The sequence below is a fragment of the Pagrus major genome, chromosome 21, assembly GCF_040436345.1.
Source record: "Pagrus major chromosome 21, Pma_NU_1.0".
Lineage (NCBI taxonomy): Eukaryota > Metazoa > Chordata > Actinopteri > Spariformes > Sparidae > Pagrus > Pagrus major.
The window spans coordinates 14149767-14168616 of record NC_133235.1 but is presented as its reverse complement, the minus strand read 5'-3'; the positions used below and the strand labels follow the sequence as shown (position 1 = coordinate 14168616).

General features: G+C 42.5%; 1 protein-coding gene across 1 annotated transcript in view; it reads right to left on the bottom strand.

Moving 5' to 3' along the window:
• Positions 1–18850, bottom strand: part of cadm3 (cell adhesion molecule 3) — a 98797-nt gene that overhangs the window by 53989 nt on the left and 25958 nt on the right. Inside the window, exon 3 of the mRNA XM_073491799.1 lies at positions 3492–3641. Coding sequence (XP_073347900.1) covers positions 3492–3641 — 150 coding nt within the window. The remainder of the gene's footprint in view (positions 1–3491; positions 3642–18850) is intronic.

The following is an 18850-nucleotide window of genomic DNA, read 5'->3' as shown; positions in this document are numbered from 1 at the left end:
TGTCCCAGTCCTCCTTCCATCTGTACCAGACTCTCTTCTTTTCACTCCCAAGTACCAAGTCTGTTGTGTGATGTTGGACCAATGAAAAGAGGCAGGCTACAAAAAGTTGGAGCCAGCATTGAAGCTTGTCAGGCTCTAAAGTTTTCTTGAAATCATTTGACTTTAACAACCATTTTGGGGCATTTATTTCATCATGTCAAATAAAAAGCGTACGACTTTCTTTTATTGCAATCACAGCCTGGTAATGTCCCCGGCTTTATACTCAAACCGGCGGCTGTGCATGCTCCTTTTCACTCTTGACAATGTTTTGAACTATGGGTCTGTGCCAACGCAGTCAAAAGTAATCATTAGTACCAAAACTCCATATTTATAGTGTCAGTCCTTATTTACAGTGTCATTTTATTTCTACCACTGGCCGTCCCTCTCAGATACTTTCTTTTTTCATTTCAAAATGCAGGGTCTGTTGTGTGATGCTGGACCAGTGCACCAAGGTGTATGAAGTCTCGCTTTTCAAAATATTATCAAACGCCATCCCGGCTTACCAGCCAGTGAGGCCATCGAGTTGAACCAAATGGATTATTAAAGAGCTGACAGTTTTTCTCTAAAAAGTCAATGCATGAATTGGACACATTGATGCTTTTCACCCATCAGAGTGGGAGGTTTACTCTCTTATTCCTTTGTTTTCATTTGTTGCACTTACAGAGCACTTTCAGCGCCATACAATACTACAATAACGTGCTGTTTGCTATCTCAGTTCCCTAATGTCTTTATTTGGGGGTTCTTCTCTTGAACAAAGCTTTTGACCCAGCATGTACAAAGTAATAGTGCCCAAAGATGCAGTAGCAAACATCTCTATCTCCTGTATCAAATTAAGACCCTATTTACATCTATTTATCTTATACTTGAGCAGATTGGATGGTTTTCTGATCTCAAAAGAGTAAATGCATCCAAGAAGCATTCAAGACAGACTGAATTCCACTTCCTACAGACACATTCATGTTAAAAAGGTGTAAATCTGTCTCTTCACGATGCATCAATAATCTTCATTCTGTCAGCAGTGTGTGGATGTAGACTCTACACAGTCTATCCCTTGTGATAACTGCCCCTGAAGCGACACCGAAATAAGCCGTCGTGTCTGACGACGACAGAGAGAGAACACTGTTTCAGTAATTTCAACACATATGATGATACGGACGGCCCACCAAGCTGTTGCAGCATTAATCTGATCTTTGATTGGTTCTATGACTTAATGAACTGTGTAGGTGAGAAAGCATTGATATATACAAACATGTGGGAGGGGTGTGAATGAAAGCCCTTGAAAGACATATCATTTTCGACTTTCTTGTTGTAAATTAATGTGATTCATTCACATGTTTGCGGGTAATCTTAGCCTATACGTTGATTTGCATGTAGCCTGGGAAACCAAAATGGATTGCAATCAGAGTTGTGATCTGGCCAACAGGGATGCACATGTAAGTCCATTAAGATAAGATTTACTCTATTGTCCTCGAGGGGGAATTTTGGCTTGGGCAATTAGTGCTGCATACAGCAACAATCAACTTAGAACAATACCTATCTGACGAGACAGTACAATGTAGACAGCTCCCACATATGTTTAAAGTGCATCTAGTTTTATACAGATATGTTACATTTGAAATGATACATAAATGGGCTCATAATGACCAGATTTTGAAAGTATCTGCAAACTGTTGAGTGCCAAGGTAAAATGTTCATAATGAATGTCTCAGTCAAAAGGAAATGTACATTGTTCTGTTCCTAGCCTTTACAGAAATATAACATTTAATAAAAAACTTTAGGGTTACGATTTATTTATATTTTAAAATAAAACAATGTGTTAATTGAGCAATTATTCCTTCTGGAGCAATCAATTTCATAATATTTGTTTTTGAAATTTGAATTATAGAGGATTCCACTCACCCCAGAAGTACAAGTACCCACAGTTATGTACTCTTTATCAAATATATCATGTAAATGGCATTTTAAAAAGGCAAATCAACATAATAATATATATAATGAAAGCAGTGGTCTCCTGAAGTCGTGTCACAGTGTAACAAAAGACTATTATTTTGAAATAAAAATCCTCTCTGATGACATTCACTTAATATATTTTAAAGCAGCTTCCTGGTCTTGGTTAACTATTGTAAAAGTCAAAGCTGATTAGAGCTTACGAAGTGCTGACTTTTTAAATATTTAATCACAACTACAATCTGTTTTCAAACCATAACAAATAGTTTTCCTCCCGTAAACCTAACAATGACAAGGTTGAAACCTGTAAATGGCTGGATGGTGTATGGTTAATGTGCTCCTGAGGATGTACCCATTAGTTTGGAAAGCGCAACAGCCAAACTGGCTGTAGATAAACTTCTACACTTAACTAACTGATGGTGTAACTTCATCAATCAGTAAGCGAGGGGCAGACTTGGCTGTTTTTAGGGCAGGCCCCTGCTTTGCTGCAGTTGAGCCAGAAAACACAGATACCCAACCATACAACATCTCTATGGTAGAGCAATGTCCGACTTTACGTTACAAGTGAACACAACCTAGACATCATTTATATTCCCTCCAAAACATATTTGCAGAGACGTGGACTTCAGCCCACTCTTGCAAACTGACTTGACAGAAAACAACTTAAAGACTCCACTTGGACTTAGAAGTCAAAGACTAATGACTTGACTTTACTTGAGACATGGTGACTCGAATTACTTGTCTGTGTTCATTTTATGCTTTCAGTTTCTTTTTTAGTCTCTCTTTCGGTTTACACTGTTTAAAAGTGACGGGGAGGGAATATTTTTCTGATCCAGGGAAAATTAAGGAATAGCATTCATAAAGTTACTTGTTTTTTGTTTGATTACATATGACCCACTGAATATCAATAATTACAGTACAAAATTGTTGAACAGATTGGATAAATCAGGCAATAATATCATTATATGACAGGCACTACCTCCTTGTCTTTTCTCTTTCTAAAGACTGGATACTGCAGGTAAGACTGGAGATTGATTTAGGACTTAGCTTGCCTTAAAGGTATAATTTGTAGAATATGGCCATTATTCGAAGGTAACTCCAAAACACAGGGGGCAGCATATCACCAGAGTAATGGACAGCTGCTGCTCTTTGGTAAGTATCCTTGGCTGTGGCAGGGGATACAGTAAGGAGGTGATTTACGGCATTTCTGGCAAAGAGTTTTACTTCAGGGACAAAGTAATGCTTAATGTTTTAAATTAAATTCTGGCCATATCTTAAAAACTGCTCCTTTGACTAAGCACTCAACTTGACACAACCTGTGACTTGACTTCATTTGCCAAAGAAAAATGACTTGGCTTGAGACTTGGACCAAATGGATTCAGTCACACGCCTCCAAGCAACGTGTATTTGAATGTATTTTGTAGGAGATAAGGTTGCATCATTGACACTTTCGTAGTTTTTCTTCCCGCTCCCCATGTCTCTCTGCACCCGTCCCTCCCTCTCACCTCTCTTCTCTCCAAAGTACAGGGTCTGCTGTGCAGTGTTGGACCACTGCAGTGAAGAGTTGTCGCTCTCGGCCACCCGGCAGGTCAGTGTCACTGTGCCCCCGACGGACACCATCTCATCTGAGGTCACTGGTTGCAAGGGGTCTTCGTCTAGGTAGCAGAAGAGAGGGGGAGAAAACTCATAAGACAGAGCGATAGAGAGGCAACAGGGAGTAGTCAGACAGACACTGCACTCATATGAAAATACAAGCAAAAATAGTCGCACACACCAACACACAAATCAGATAAACCCACAAAATGCATTACTTGCCTCGCTCTCTCTCTTTCTCTCTATCTCCCCCCGCCCATCTCTTTCTCTGCTTGTCAGATTATCTATATATCTCTATCTGTCTTTCTGAAAGCAAAGACACAATGCACGCACACACACGGACATGCTGTCAGTGGGACAAAAAAAGCAGACAAATGGCTATCTGCTTGTATGTCTGTGAGGCCAATGTAAGAGCGATGAGTCAGTAGCAGGCCTGGCATCCAGAGACTGCACGACCTGAGGGACCAGCCAAGATGAAGAGACCACGGCAGGCAGCGGCTCCCGACAGGTCAAAGCAACAACAAGAGCACTGTCTTATACCTCTAATGGCTCTGTAACCCTCTTTTGTCAATATCTGTGTCAGTTTTTAAACACCATGCATATGTATCGGCTGGTACAGAACAAGCTCAAACGGGACAGGCATTATGGAAATGAGCAGGTCAGAGGGAAAGAGAAAGAGAATACAAATGACCCAGTATAATGAAGGGATTCTAAAGGCTCGAGCTGGAGCCGGAGCTGGAACACCACAAAAACCACTGAACAGTGAACTGTCTGGGTGTTTAACAGTATTCAAATTGGCCTAAATTATGGTATTTAACAGAAGCCCCTTGATAACGGGTGGTGGTGCAGGCTAATTCTGCTCTCTGCATTCAGTGAGGGTGGCTGACGGTTATGCGAATCAGAACACGAGATGTATGCTAAAACACGCAGCCGCTCGTTACGGTAAGTTACTCCGAACATGGCCACCACGCCACTTTCTGATGTGTTAAGTTATCGCGGCTTTGAGTGCCCAGCCATGCCTCGTGCTCCCCTCCCTTCGCGCTCGCTTCCGAACATGCCAGCACTCATTCAACCTAATCTCGAGCAAAACAAAAATGTGGCATAATTGACGACAAGACCAAGCGAACGGTGAGAACATCTCTTAAGAAGACATGCCTCAAAGCGGTCTCCTCAACCCTGAAAATATGGCATGTATAAATAGTTTAATTGGAACCAAATTGTCAAGCAGGAGACAGGTTTATATTCAGTGCGAAGCGTTATCGCATCCTTGCACCGGCGGTGGAATTGATTTTTATTTTTTTTCAACAGGAAGAACATCTGCTTAAGTGTGCTTCCGCGGAACTCCCATCAAGAAATGAAGGGGGGGGGACACGCGAAGAGAGGATGCAGAAGACGAGGGGAGCAAACTAACTGCACTTAGCATCAAAAACACACATTTGCAGTACATGAGCTGAGAGCAGCAGGCAGCAGCTATGAGAATCTCTTTTTGCAATTTTGAAGTTGGATGGCCAGTTCAGCATCTTGGAAATTAGAAGTTATCAGAAAAGAGAGAAAAAGTCTTCTGTTTGCCTCTGGGCTGAGAGAATCCAGAGCCGTCACTGGTCTTAAAGGTACTGCCAGGATTCAAACGGCACTCAGAGACTTCCAGAGCCCTTTGTGTCAAAGTAAGTCGCTCCTTTGCTCTCTGCGGTGTTTTACTGCAGCCATGACCTTGTGGTTAGTTTATCTAAGCACCATGATGGCTGAGGGCTAGATGTGTGGTCAAGTGCACCACGGATTAGTGTCTCCTTTAATAGCGTCTTGGGCTAATACTTGCAGCTGATCGCAAGAGCTCCTCTACTTGGCACGAACACTTTGGGTAAATTGGCTGTCCCAGTGCATCAGTCATCAAGCCAACCACAATGAGCTCCGACAAGTTAGCCAAACTTGTGTCTTATCTTTGGCTGCAGCAGAGATCTGGCATTTCTGACCAAGGACAACCTGTGTCCGAGGCTCACAGTGACATTTGTTCTGGTAAAACACTTTCAGCAGTCGATGCGTGGCTCTTTAGCAATGAATAGAATCTGGGTAAATTTATACAGAGCGGTGCACATAATATAATATTTAGCCTTCCTCATGGCCATGCCTTACTCCACTCGTTTAACCTGTTGAACTGTAATTTTTAAAATATCTTTAATAAAGAATGTAATAACAAAACTGAGTAAGTATTCAAACCCACAATGTCATATTTCTTACAGCTTCAGCATTATATCAAATGTAGAACAATATGTAATGTAACTATGTAAAACAATGATTTAATCACACACTTCTCTATCATGTTGAGTTAATGTGAATAAATTAAACAACTTATTCTTTGTAAATCACTGCAGACTTGTACATTCAATTCAGTTCATTACATATGACGATAAGAGGAACCTCTGCATGAACATGATGTGTTTTTAAGTGTTTATTTTTAAGTATTCAAGTGTAAAGTCACTGGTTTATAGAATGTAATCTTGGTAACTTAGACATCATCTGAAACACATTTCTTCTAAATGCAACCTAAACTATTAGAAAAACCATGGAAACCATGGATCAAAAATTGCAATCAAATTAAATAAAATCTTGTGTTCTCGAACTGAGATTGCTCTTGTCACAAATAATGACCCATCGATGGAGAGGAGCTGAAGAGGATCAATTCCATAAATGTAGCGGCGACAAATGTGACATTTCTAAACAACTGTTTGTCATTTTATTATTTAGTCATTTCAACGTCTTTTATTTTCATTTCAAATTATTGATCTTCAGCACTTGTGGCCTAAAGATTAGCTAAATGAGAAGTTGCCTGGAAGGTCACAGTTTCGATCCGTGGACTGACAGGACCAATCTGTAGGTAAAAAGCAGCACTCGCAGCTTGTTTATTACCACTGCTGGAGTGCCTTCAAGCAGGGCACTAACCCAGTGGAGCTCACTGGCCCAACAGATCACAAAACTGTGCCTGTTGTGGTTTAAAAACACTTTTATATCAATTAATGCAAGCTAATAAATAAAGGTTAATCTCGCTCTTATTGAGTATAAATGTTTTAATGGTAATTAAACTGCACTCTGCATCTTAAATCTAAAGCTCCACCAATGCATACAAATCACTCGATGTTGTACAGTATGTGAGCATGGCAGCAACCTTGTTCATGAATATTGGTCTAATTTAGTTGGAGCACTTTGTGTGTAGAATTTAACTGCATTGGGATAATGTTTCAATCTTTTAGCAATAATTCAGATCGACGCAGTGGGTCATTAGATGGTGCGATGGGTGAGGTTAGCTGGGCATTAACATGGGTGCCAGAGAGATTAGACTATTTGAATTAAGAGGAAAGTTTCTGAGGTCAACAGATTTAATGACACATCCTAACTGCCCTGATGGCGCACCCAACTCATCTGCCGGTCCGAACTGGTTTAAACAAATGCAACAGAGTCATTTGCCAGTAGCATATGACCCCTGTAAGCCGCAGATACAGATACAGCTCTTCTTAGCTTTGAAGCTACTTAAGAGCAAAGTTAAAGGAGGGAAATTAAGTTCAGCCAGAGTTTAAATGGTTAAGTCAGGCTAAACACCCGGGCTGCAAAAATGAAAGGAGAGACCTATCTATCCTTAGCAGACGCTAAGTTAAACACTGCAGCTTGCTCTTCTTTCTTCTCTCCTCACATCTACTCCTCCACTTCCCCCCGCCTCGAGCTGTAAGCCCGAGGAAGACACGGGTATTTAAAGCAACACAATTTACACTTTCCGTTGCTGGCAACAAGGTGAGAGAACGCAGAGGTAGAAGGCTGACTGGGATATCAAGTCGAGGGAGGGAGAGAGGAGGAGGAGAGGGAGAAAGATGGATGGATAAGGGTATGTAGAGGAGGGTGGGTGATAAAATGAGGCGGGAAACTGTGTCTGTGTGTGAAAAAGCGGGAAGGTGGGGAGAGAAGAAACGAGAGAGGAGGTGTGAGGAGCTTGAGGGCCCTCTGTTAATGACAAAAAAAGAAAGGAGAAAGACTTTAGGGAGTAGTCTCAACATTTATTTTTTTTTAAATAGACTTATTTTCTTTCTTTCTGAGACTCGGATGAGAAGATCAATATCCATCGTATGTCTACCCGTTACATAAAGAGCTGCAGTCAGGGTGTGCTTAACCTCACATAAAGATTGAATGCAGGTGTGAAAGAACTAGCCCCCCCAAAGACCGTCAACCAAGTATTCATTATCCTCCACTATCAAGAAGCAACAACAGATTGTGTTCTCTTTGTTTATTCCGTTCATGACCAGAAATATAAAACTGATTATTGTGGTTTTAGGCGGAATAAACTAGAGGTCCTCCCAGGGACATTACGTTTCTAATACCTGAGGCTCCCAATTTTATTCATTTAAATTGGGTCACAGAGGACATGTTTATTGTTTCAGATCTGTGTGCATGTTAATATGTGGACCACAGCTGCTTTTTAGCATCTTATTGCGACTGTTCGAGTCAGCACCGTTTTTTTTCACCATGATTAATTATCTTCAGTTTTCTTTAAGATCAGATCTTCTTTCTTTTATTTTGAAAATTAATGTATGCATATTGGGTTTTGGTTAGTTTGTCCACCATGTGTTTAGGATCAAGTCCAAAGCTCTGGACCCGTGAAATTGTCTAGTTGGAGCTTTTTCTTGGCAAACAACCCTATAAGAGCCAGATACTGGATTCCAAGATGGCGGCCATTAATACGAATAAAAAATTGCTCACCCAGTGTATGAGCCAAAACTTCCTGGAAGGGCTGCACCAATTAGTCGATAACCCTAGCCCTGATTAACAGGAAATTAATTGGCAACAGTATTGTGAAAATCAATTGATCTTTAAAGCCATTTTTCAAGCAAAAACTGCCAAAATCTTTGTTTTTATGATCTCCAAATCTGAGATTTTGTTGCTTTTTATGTTATATTAATTTGTGTCTTGGACGATTGTACAGTTTAGGGATATTGTAAAGAGCTTTTTCACTGTTTTGTAAAGTTAAATAGAGGAAACAATTACTCAACCAATCTAGAAAATTAACAGCAGGTTAATTGATCACTAAAGTAATTAGTCGCAGCCTGCAACTTGGTTTGCCTCCTCATTAGTGCTTTTCAGACTAATGAGGACTAAACAATGGGATGACGTCAGGCACATAAAAATAGCTGTTCTAAGCTTTGGGAAGGTTTGGCAAATATGAAACCTTAATGAGGTTTCGTCTCTGCTTTACAGACATCTCCTGTATAATGGTCATCTGTGGGGAAAGTCCTTTTCAGGCTTCAGGGATTTTTTTCTGACAGTATTGTGGATTCCCACCGGGGAAAATTGGCAGTATAGCTGTGGGCAGACTCGCTGTGCCACTCTCTCCCAATACACCCATCGAACAACCCAGAATTTTGTCATTACAGTGAGGTTGCCAGAATTGTACCATTGTGCATGTACAGAGGCCAAAATCGGATGCTCACTAACCATACCTGGCAATTGCAATTCCAGCAGGAGCTTCACAGCAGTGCTAGAACACGGGACTGTGACCTATAGTTTTCCCAGTAAACACACCAACCTCTTTGGCTGGTGCAGTCCTTCCTTACCAACCAGTTTCTGCTCTCCTTGGGTAATACTCCACCTCTGGAACCGCTATTCATTACTGGAGTGTTTCTGGGCTAGAGAGAGCAGACAGGATGAATGTTTAAAGGGCAAGCTGCCCCTACACAAGCAGCCCGGTTGCAAACACTGCCTTGCCGAGCCCAAGTCCTGCATTCAAGCTTGGTATGTATCGAGGGGCAGCCCTCCCTGTGGACACTCGGTCTGTCCACTCTGTCTAGTCCAGAGACACAGCTGTGAGCCAAAGAGCTTGGCATGTTCACCAGGGAAAGTACAGCTGCATCATTACCACCAGTAACGCAGACATACAAGCACACATGTATAACTGCGTAGGCCACTTGCGTAGGTTACGGCATCGGCTCTGCACAGTGTCTATGTACATTTATAAATGAGCTTTAAGGAAGAAATAAATAGGCGTATTTCCAAAAAAACTTGTAAGCATTCCTTCAGCTTCCCCATGTTTCACTCCCTAAAAAGAACAAACAGCGAAAAATTCAAACCACCTTGGCCATCTCCATGTTCACCCCCTCTTTCCTTCCTCCTCCATCTGTCTCCCTCCATCTTCTCCCCCCTCCTCCTCTCCATCTGCCCCAATGTCCTCCTCGGTTTCCTCTCGTCCTCCCTCACCTCTTCGCCCTTCTGTCAAGCCTCCTCCCCCTCCTCCCCTATTCCCGATCAACTCGTTTGCTTCGCCCCATCCTTAATTCCTTCTTTCCCTCCTTTTTTTTTGTTCTCCCAGGGAAGCTTTACTGTGTTGCTGCTAATTAGTGCGGGTTAATGAACTTTATTTACTGCAGTACAAGTGTGTGTGTGCGTGTGTGTGTGCGTGTGTGTGTGTGTGTGTGAGTGATTGGGTTATAATCCGCATGTCTGTGCATATGTGGGGTGTGTGTGTTTGTAGGCATTTGCACGTCAGGGTGTAGGTGTAGTCGCTTTGCAATTAAGTAATTATCTGAATGTGTGTGTGACCACGTGCACGTCTCTTCATATGTGTGCGAGTGAGAGTCTCAAGAAGTTTACTATCTATGTGTGTGAATGTGTTTGCATGCAAGTGTGTGCAGTTGCGCAAGTGCAGTTGTATTTGTTTTGCAGGGAGGAATTTATCTGTTTGTGCACAAGTGTGTGGGATGGAGTATCTCTGTGATTTATGAGATGGTTTTTTTATCTGCATGTGGTTGAGGCTGCGTCCACGTGCGTGTTGGCGTGTGCGCATGTGTGAATCCACATTCTACTGCAGCTGCACAGAGAGTATACTGTGCTATGGTGTGTGACAGACAGAGCCATGTGTCTTGGTGCTGCTGATGCTGTACACATTTGATGGGAAATTCAGCCAACAGTGTGCAGTTTGATATGGCATGGTATGATACAGGCCATTACACACACACAGAGGCATCCACTCACACACACTGAGAGCATGCCACACCCCCCAAGTCGTACACAGGAGTGTCCACACCACACACACACTCTCGTTAAGCATACAGACATGAAGACGTATATGTTTGTCAAGCACAAACAACACCCACACTGACAGAAAGATGTAAAAAAAGTGCTTAAAAAAACATTAGATACAGTTGGACACATAATGCACACATGCAAACTTATGCACATAAAGCAAACAGAGGACACATTCGGAAAGACACACACACACACATAGCACAACCTCCCCCACACCATCCATCTATGCCCAGCTGTCCCCGACCACTACCCATCCCCCTGGGTATGTGTGTGTGTATATCTTTGAGTATTTGTGAGTGTGTGTGAGTGTGTGTATGTGTGTGTGCCCTTCTGCCCACCTCTAACCTCTTCCTCTTTCTTTATCCCTCCCTCCCTCCATCCCTGATCCCCCTCGCACGGCTGCTGTGAGTCAATCAAGATTAAAATTCAAACCAGATATTTGAAAATTTGCCCACTGAATGAAAACAAAAAAAAAGAAAAACATCTGCAATGTGAAACCAGTACAGCCCCCACCCCCTCCCCTCCTCCTCCTCCTCACTATGAGACAAACACTTCTCAGGCCTGTGAAGTGCAGAGCCGGGCGGGTGTGGCGAAAGGCTTTGTTTTCCGCCTGATTTTCGCGGCTGCAGAGCCTTTAATAGGGAACGGTTGTCGCGATTCTCATTCTGTTGTCCTGTCGCTGTCATCTGGGGGCGCCCAACAAATTACTTATAATCTTTGAGGGGTGTGGGTGGGTGGGGAAGTAAAGAGGGGTGGCTGGGATTTGGTTGTGTATTTGGGATTTAAGCACCCCCCTCTGCCGTCTTAGCACAAACAAACTCCTTAGTCCTTAGTTTGTCCTCAAGCCCGCCTTTTTTATCAGGGCTGATGGTTTGCGGGGGATTCTGGGGGACCAAAACAGCCCCCACCCAATCAAGTACCCCCTCCAACCACCTCCAGTAGCCCTGCTCCCCACCCTTCCTCTGCTGCCTGTCAAACGTAGTTAGCTCAGAGCTCAGACGATCCCTCCCTCCACTTTTTGGTCCTCATCCTCCACCAGCTATACCCCCCCACGCACACATCACTCCCATCACAGCCCAGCAGTGTGTCTGCAGCAGCAGTGAGGCGCCAAGCCGGCCGCCCCACCCTGCCACTGGAACAGCGCTATGAGAAAGAAAAGAGAGTGCGGGTTGAGAGAGGAGGGAGAGGCGGGAGAGGGCTTGCAGAAAAGGGCAGCAGCATCACTGCTGACAAAAGAAAAAGAATAATGATTTGCCAGGAAGAGAGAGACAGAGAGAGTCGGGGTGGCGAAAGAGAGCAAAAGAGAGAGAAAGAGAAAAGCACAGGGGGAAAAACAGAGCAAAGAGACTGAAGGAGAGAAAGAGAGTGAGAGGTGAGCGAAGGACGTGGCAGAAATAAGCATATATAGATAGATGAGACCAATGAGGAGAGATGACAGGGTGACTTAGAAAGGGGGCAAAAAAGACTGAAAGAGCATAAAAACACAATGAGAGTAAGATGAAGGGAAGTAGAGCAGAGTGAAAAGACAGAAAGTCAAGAAAAGGAGACAGAGGGATGGAGAGAGAAAAAACAAGTGAAGGGATGCTGACAGCAGTGTCGGGGCGGAGAGAAAGAGTGACAGTGAGCAGCTAAAAGTTAAAGGACAGGTTTTTTCTTAAGTCTATCTTAATACAGTAAGCACGGCAAAAGAGTTTTCTGTCCCTGTAATCATTCATTCCTCCTCTCCATACAGGTCTGAAGTGATCTCTCTCTAAGGCAACTTCACTGTAACTGATGGGGGGTGAAATTTGCCCCCCTCCATCCGTCAGCAGTCTCAAGTTCAAGTGGGTATCTTCCGGAGTTAGAGTCTTTTTGGGATGAAATCCCTTCCTCGTGTTTCCTGAGGTGGGAGGGAAACTACCTGCTAGTTGCACCTACAAGCCTGGAATACTAACCAGGCAAAATGGGCAACTGCTCGAGGGCTCCAGATCCCTAAAAGCCTCCAATTCATATCAATTGGTTTTTGGAAGAGCACATTTGTCACCAATTTCACAAATTCGAGGTATAATATGAAGGCAGGTTCTGCACAACCCAGTGTCCTAGGAATTACATCCATATTGGATGATTCAGCACCTAGCCATTATGTCCAATGCCAACATTCAGTGCCAATGGAAGAAAGTAGTGTTCCCTATTTGAAGTGAGGCAGACAGTGTGGGTGTGGAGGTCAGAGGGAATGGATGGGCATGTCATACATCTAACTTTCTTTCAGGAGACTGATGTGATGCCACAGGCCTGCAGATAGCCTTCCCCTTTTTATTTTCCCTTAACCAAGTTTTTTGGCTGCCTTGCCCTCACTGTACCTTCACCATCACAGGGGTCAGGCTGTATTTTTAAAAGGTCTGCTTTGGGTTAACCTGATATCGCCATGTTGGTGTTGTGGCTAGAACATCATAATTTATGTTGTTCCAGGACCATTATTGCAACTGACTAATCACAGAGTTGCTTCATGACTTGTGTTGGCATTGTACATCTTGAACATCATAGTTAATGATGCTCCACAATCATTTCTTGCGAAACAGCGACGAAAACCACATTTGGTGCAAGTGGGTCAAGTACAGGACTCTCATTCAGGAGACTGGGGTTTGAATACCGCTTGGAACATATTATTTTACTGTTCACTTGTTATTTTTACACTAATTTTACTTGTCACTGTTTGGTGAGGTAAAGGCAGCAAAAATACTTGGTTAGGTTTAGACATCAAATAAACTTGGTTAGGTTAAGGCAACAAAAATAGTGGGTTAGGTTTAGGGAAAATGCCTTGTGTTAAAATATAAACTTTCACAACTTTAAACGCACATTTGAAAGGATAACTCCTTTTTTTTAACGCCTTTTTTAGTTGCTAAGCTATGACATTATAAAGCATGACTGGTCAGCTTCACTGATGGTCCTGAAGCAACATCAATCATGATGTTCCAGGAAGAATACCAACGCAGCGATATCAGAACGTGCTTTTGCAGTGAATATAATCATCGTCCATCAGCATTTTTGTCTGGCGATAGGGTTATTCTGCATTATCATCTGAATCCGTGGCTCTGCCTTTCAAATGGGTGTGCATGTGGACAAAACACCACAAGTAAACATCCACGGAGCTGTCAGAATGAAGACCCCCCCCACTTGATTAGTCCAATTGGCCCCATTCAGAAGGTATTGCTTCACAGCTAGTATGGAAAAGGAGGGATGATTACAGTAACCAGAAACTCTTTCATCTGAAAATCTGAACCTATACTTTGTCGGATATGCCCTATTTAGCCACTCATCACACAGAAACCTATTAGTCAGCTGCTGTTATATCATAATTACCTCTATAATGATCTCTCTGTAGTGTTTTGATACCTTCCTTGTATTGTAATGCACTGTAAACCACTTTGGCAGTGGCTCATAATTTGACAGCTGTGCCAGCTGAGCTCCGTTAAAATGAACTGATTGGACACAGACAGACAGAGGGGTTTTTGCGAGAAGAGCCCTTTACTGCAACAGTGTGCACACAGTTTCAAGGAAGAGAGGAAATCATCATTTGATAAGAAAAAAGAAAACCAAGAACACGAATACACACACACACACACACACACACAAAAGCACAGGAAGATAAAGAGACTGAAATCTTTAATGCCTTGGCAAATGCACTGACTGCCCCTGCCAATAGGCCACTTAAAGAAATGAGTAGTCAATTACCAGAAGTCTGCCCTTTTTACTAAGATCACTGGACCCGCTTTGGGAAGCGCCAGAACCTACACTCTCTCTCTCTCTCTCTCTCTCTCTCTCTCACTCTCTCTCTCTCGCTCTTTATCTCTCTCTTTATCTTACCCTGTCCCTTCTCTCTCGCTCTCTGTACACCCATCTTTCACAACACCAATACCAAGAAGGCTGGTACTTGGTGGCTCTGGGAAAATGTGTCACAATTACACACACACAAACTCTTACATAAAAATATGTTTTTTTACAAAGACTTACATCGGATGTAAAGCTCAACAGCACTGAACATCAGATCATTTCGCATGTCAGTTTGCATAATTTTCCACGTCAAACATATACGATATGCCACAGATATGTGATATGTGTATTTTATCTCAATGCAGTGTGGTTCAAAGTTGTGACAACAGTTTAGGGAAAGCCTTTTCTTGTTTGAACACGACGATGCCCCTGTGCAAAAGTTCTTCACTTCACTTTGTGCCCAACATCAGCGCTCGATCTCACTAATGCTCTTGCGGCTGAATGGGAGCAAATCCCTGCAGCCAGGTTATAAAGCTTTCCCAGAAGCCTGGAGGATGTTAATAGCAGTGGATTAATGCCAATGGTTTTAGAGTGGCATGTTCAGCAATTACATAATAGAGTCATGTTTTTTGTACTTTTGGCCAAGAGTCTATATATTTATTGTAAAATACTCAAATGAATACTGTCATTCAACCATAAAAGACATCTGCAAAGTGATGCAAACTACGATGTACATAAAAAGACACTCTGCACCTCTGCAGCTCTATGGCATGCCCAAAAGCCAACCTGGTACCACAGCAAAGCAAGTGATATTGTAATAAAGCCTTGTCAGAGGTGAGAAAGAAGCGAGATGTCTCACTCCTGAGCAACTTCAGTTATAAGCTCCAGAAAGAACGCTGGGTCTTATTCAGAATGTTATCCATTAAGACTTTGTAAAATAAGTCTTCTGGATGCAGTGTGATGAGGTATATGATCTGCTGCTTTCTATTGTTCTGTTCATGATCATGGACGTGACACACAAAGAAAAAAAAAAACAGAAAGGCAAACTCGGCAATTTAAGTGTTAAAGTTGAATCAGTTTCGTGTTTTACTTCACCAAGGCGTTAAAAATGTAAACATTTTCATCCCACGCTCAATTTAGCAAGAATAAATACGCAACATCAAGTTAGACTTTCAAAATAGACAGTCACAGTTTGGTTAGGTTTAGGCACCAGAACTACTTGGTGAGGTTTAGTAAAAGATCATGGTATGTGTATCCTGGGTGAAGGTCCTGTGTTTGACCTGACCTTCTCCTTACATGGACTTTCTCACTCTTTATCATATGTTTAATACTGTACTCTCATACACACATGTTATTTTCATGCCCAGGCGATGCCAAACATGACACCAATCCTCCAGTGGATCAGCAGGTCTATTACACTCTTTGGCATGAGACTGGACAGCCACATAAACATACACTGACACACAGAGGCAAGCAAAGTCACCACTTCCAAGCTGCACAAACACACATAGCCACTCACACACACACCTATCCACTCGTAAAACCTTCCGATAACAGCGGGGACTTATATACCAGGCAAAAGAAGGATAGGGCTCTCAATGCCTGGGGAAGGGCCAAGATTAGAAAAAGGGGAATAGCGCTAAAGCTTCAGCCGAAGAGAGAGGCTGAGGAGGATGAAGGAAGAGAGGGGGGGAGTAAGGGAGGGAGAGAAAGAGGGGTGAGCAAGCGAGCCAAGGGGTGACGAGGGAAGATATGCTTCAAATTAAATCATTTGGAACAAAAGAGGATTGTTGCCAAGCAACCCAGCCAGAACGGGGTTACCAGGGCAACCGAGGTGACCCGAAGCTTGACCCAAGAAATGGAGTCGCCCTTGTCGTCCATCGGCACACGCACACACGTGAACACACGAACAAGCATCTCCACCTCTCTCTCTCTCTCTCTCTTCTCTTTCAAGGTCCATCCGACAAACACAAACAGACAGCAGGTTTCTTCTGGAAAATGCAGAACACAACGGAAATGTCACCCCGTGGCACAAACAAAACACAGGGCTTTCAATCAAAAGGGGTTTTTCAAATTGAGAGGGTATGGGGTTAGGCAGCTAATGGGTGAAGTTAGCCAAAATCAACAGCTAGTGAAGCACAACACATAAACTGTCCAAGATGAGCTCGCAGAATAAATAAACAGAGCTGTATTTTTTTTGGCAGCACTGTCTGTACACAAACACTGTTATGAAATGATGGATGGATCCCAGATTCTTCTTTAGTAAGGCAAAGGATGCACAATCCTCATTTTAGAAACTTGAAATGCTACGTTAGACCTGTCTTTACCAAGAGCACGAGACCTAAAGAGACAAAATATGATCTATTGTTTCTATACAGTTGTCAGCCTTTTGTTTTGAAATAATCCTGTTCCTCTCAGCCTGCCACTATCATAAACTGTACATTCTGTATCATGTTGATCCAGCTCTTCACTGAAGCTGTAACATGTGAAATATTAAAACCCAAGACCCCATGTTTTTTTATGGCTGTTCTTTCACCAGTGCATAATGTGACACACATTTATTTATTATTGAAGAACCTCTGACTTCATTTTATTTTTCAAAACATCAAAGTGAACTGACTGCCACCATCATTGTCACTGACCAAACCAGTCGCTTTTAGCAGTGGAGCTCCTCACTGGTGACTCAGTGCGCCGCTGTTAGCTTAGCGGTGAGTCAGAGTATGTTGTTTCCCCCTTAGAAAGCATTTTAAAAGACTGTGGAAACCGTAGAAGTGCTGATAATGTGCTACTTACCACTTAACAGCCTGAATCAGTGCTGATTGTCCAGCTGGGGTGTGTTCACTTCCTGTTCTATTCACTTACTAAAGTGCATTCAAATGGTGAACCACTTAGCTAAGGAATAAAGTGAAAAAACTACATGTAAGACAAATTAACTTTGAATGGAACTACAGAAAATTAAGGCTGCCCCAAATCTAATTTTTGGAACTTTGGCGTTTCAGTAAGATTGTAGCAATTTTGGCACATTACATTCATATTATATGCTGATTAGCAAACTGTGTGACATTTCTAGCTGGCAACAAAACTGGTGTTTTCTTTGGAGACCTGCAGACATTTCCAGACGTTTTTCTAGTGACTAAAACTGGCTATTTATCACAGGACATTGGACCATCTCTGTCCGAAATCATGGCAAAAAAAACTGGTATTTTAAGCAAACTCATGATGTTTTCCTAATCCCAACCAAGTGTTTTCTGTGCCTGAACCCAGGCAGAGCATAAGAGAGAAACAGAAAAAACAGAAATACAGATGATTCAAGAAAATTCAACTTAAGAAAACGTAAAGTTGCAACATAATGATACGTCCAGTAACTTTTTGGAGGTATGGGCAAAACATACTCAGCTAACATTTATTCTGGCGATTGGGATGTTGGGCTGATAGGTCGGGTCGGCTACCAACCAAAGACATCAGTATTTGACAAGTTGCATACGAGACTCAACAGTCAACTATCTTTTGGACCTTTAAGTCAAGTCAATTTAAGTCAGTTTTATTTATATAGCTCAAAATCACCATCACATTCCCTCAAAGGCATCCACAATCTGTTCAGTCTTTTGCCTCTTTCCTTTTTCAGAAGAAAAAAAAAGTGTTTCAAATCAGCAAATTGATTCAGCCCCACATCTTTCCGAAGTTGGAGCTGAGAGGGGCTGCATTCAACAACCTTGGTATCTTTCCAAAACTGACAATCTGCCAACCACAGTCCACTTCATGCAGATATAGGCCAGGTGTGCTGAGGTGAGAAAGTATGCAGGATCTGAACTCTCCTCTAACGCTCTCTTCCTTTCACTCTACACACTTGCGTCACTTTTCCTGTGCAACACCATTAATGCCTTTGAAGAGTCACTGTACAAAAAGTGTGCAACGCTTTCCCGAATTGTGTGATTCATCACCTCACGACTACAAAGACAAGCATAAAGACTCAGAGCTCTCGAAGAAAGATCAAGTAGTCAGTATGACGCAACCAGAAGAGGTTTTAAAAACAGGCTTTTTGCCTCACCTCTGTGCTACCTTTAGAAATGGTCAGACAGTTTAATTATTTTCGACTGAAAGCTTTTGAATACACTCAGTTAACAAGCAGCTTTTAGAGTTTCCATCACCCATCTTCAAGACTGCTGTCATTGCAGATTTGATCACAAATCCATTTAAGTTATTTTAGCGACCAGTCTGGCATGCACTGTTTTTGTTGCCCTGCACGATTAGAACATTATCAGAGACCTGCCGTGGAAGTCGCACTGCTAACTGTGATACTTGCAGGTGCTACTGAAGTCAGTTCCTTTGGTATCATGTCAACTCTCCTGTCTGAATGCCTCCACTTGAAAATCACAAATAAACGCGTCCTCTCTTCTCATCGTGTAATTGTTGCCGAGTTACATGAGACTGGATGTTCTACTGGATGTTTTTTGTTTTGTTT